The sequence below is a fragment of the Aureococcus anophagefferens genome, assembly GCF_000186865.1.
Source record: "Aureococcus anophagefferens unplaced genomic scaffold AURANscaffold_111, whole genome shotgun sequence".
Taxonomy (NCBI): Eukaryota; class Pelagophyceae; order Pelagomonadales; family Pelagomonadaceae; genus Aureococcus; species Aureococcus anophagefferens.
This window is the reverse complement of record NW_008705660.1, coordinates 16,625-17,582: the sequence shown is the minus strand read 5'-3', so window position 1 is coordinate 17,582 and position 958 is coordinate 16,625. Positions and strand designations below refer to the sequence as shown.

General features: G+C 68.3%; 1 protein-coding gene across 1 annotated transcript in view; it reads left to right on the top strand.

Moving 5' to 3' along the window:
- Window positions 1-713: 713 nt before the first annotated feature.
- AURANDRAFT_34616 (hypothetical protein) overlaps window positions 714-958 on the top strand; it is a gene marked incomplete at both ends in the record, with an annotated part of 2,467 nt that continues 2,222 nt past the window's right edge. Inside the window, one exon of the mRNA XM_009044042.1 lies at window positions 714-910. Within this exon, the coding sequence (XP_009042290.1) occupies window positions 714-910 (197 nt within the window). The remainder of the gene's footprint in view (window positions 911-958) is intronic.

Genomic DNA, 958 nt, shown 5'->3' with positions numbered 1-958 from the left:
GCGCCTAGGGACGCGCCGGCTGGTCGAGCCCGGCGACGGCGACCTCTAGAGCGCGGATGTCGTCGCTCTGCTGCTGCGCGGCCTGCGCCGCCTGGAGCACCGCGGCCTCGAGCTCCGCGACGAGGGCTCCTGTTTGAGCATCCATTGCCTGTGGCAGAAGTCAAAAGTGTCGGCTTCTTGAGATCAACCCATGACCTTGAACCGCCTTCGGGGCAGCCTCACGCGAGGGTGTGGTCCCCAGAAATCACCCTACCATGGCCGAGGACCGGAGTCAGGCGAACTTCAAGTCCATCGTCGGGCGGCGCGAGGGCGTGGACACGCCCGACGCGGCGACGATCCGCGCCGAGGTCGAGGCGTCGAGCGCCTACCTGCGGAGCTTCCGCGCGCGGGAGAGCGCCAACGCGTCCCACTTCAGCAACGAGCTCGACCTCGGCGTCGTCGCGGGCCTCGTCCACGACGTGAGGCGGCTCTGGGGCATGATCGGCCGGTCCCTGGCGCACCTGCTCTGGAGCGTCGTCGCGCAGGAGGCGCGGTTCATCGCCGGCCGCACGCTCGTCCGCTACCGCGCGAGGCACAAGAAGATCATCGAGGACGTGCACATCTGCATCGACTACACGCAGGACGCGCAGGAGGAGGGCGCCGGGCTCATGGCCATGAGCCCGCCGGAGATCAACTCCCTCGCGCCGCCGCCGCCCGGCGGCGAAAAAAAGGGCATGGCGTACCGGAAGCTCGGGAGCTCCGAGCTGCGGGTCTCCGTCTGCTCCTTCGGCGGCGCGAACTGGGCCGCGGAGCTCATGGGCGTCTCGCACCAGGGCCTGGGCGAGCGGCGGGCCATGATCTTCGAGATGCTCGACCTCGCCTACGCGCGCGGCGTCACGTTCTTCGACATGGCGGAGCAGTACCCGCCTGTGTGCAAATCAAATCTTCAACCCGACTTNCATGTGCGCGTATGCGAATG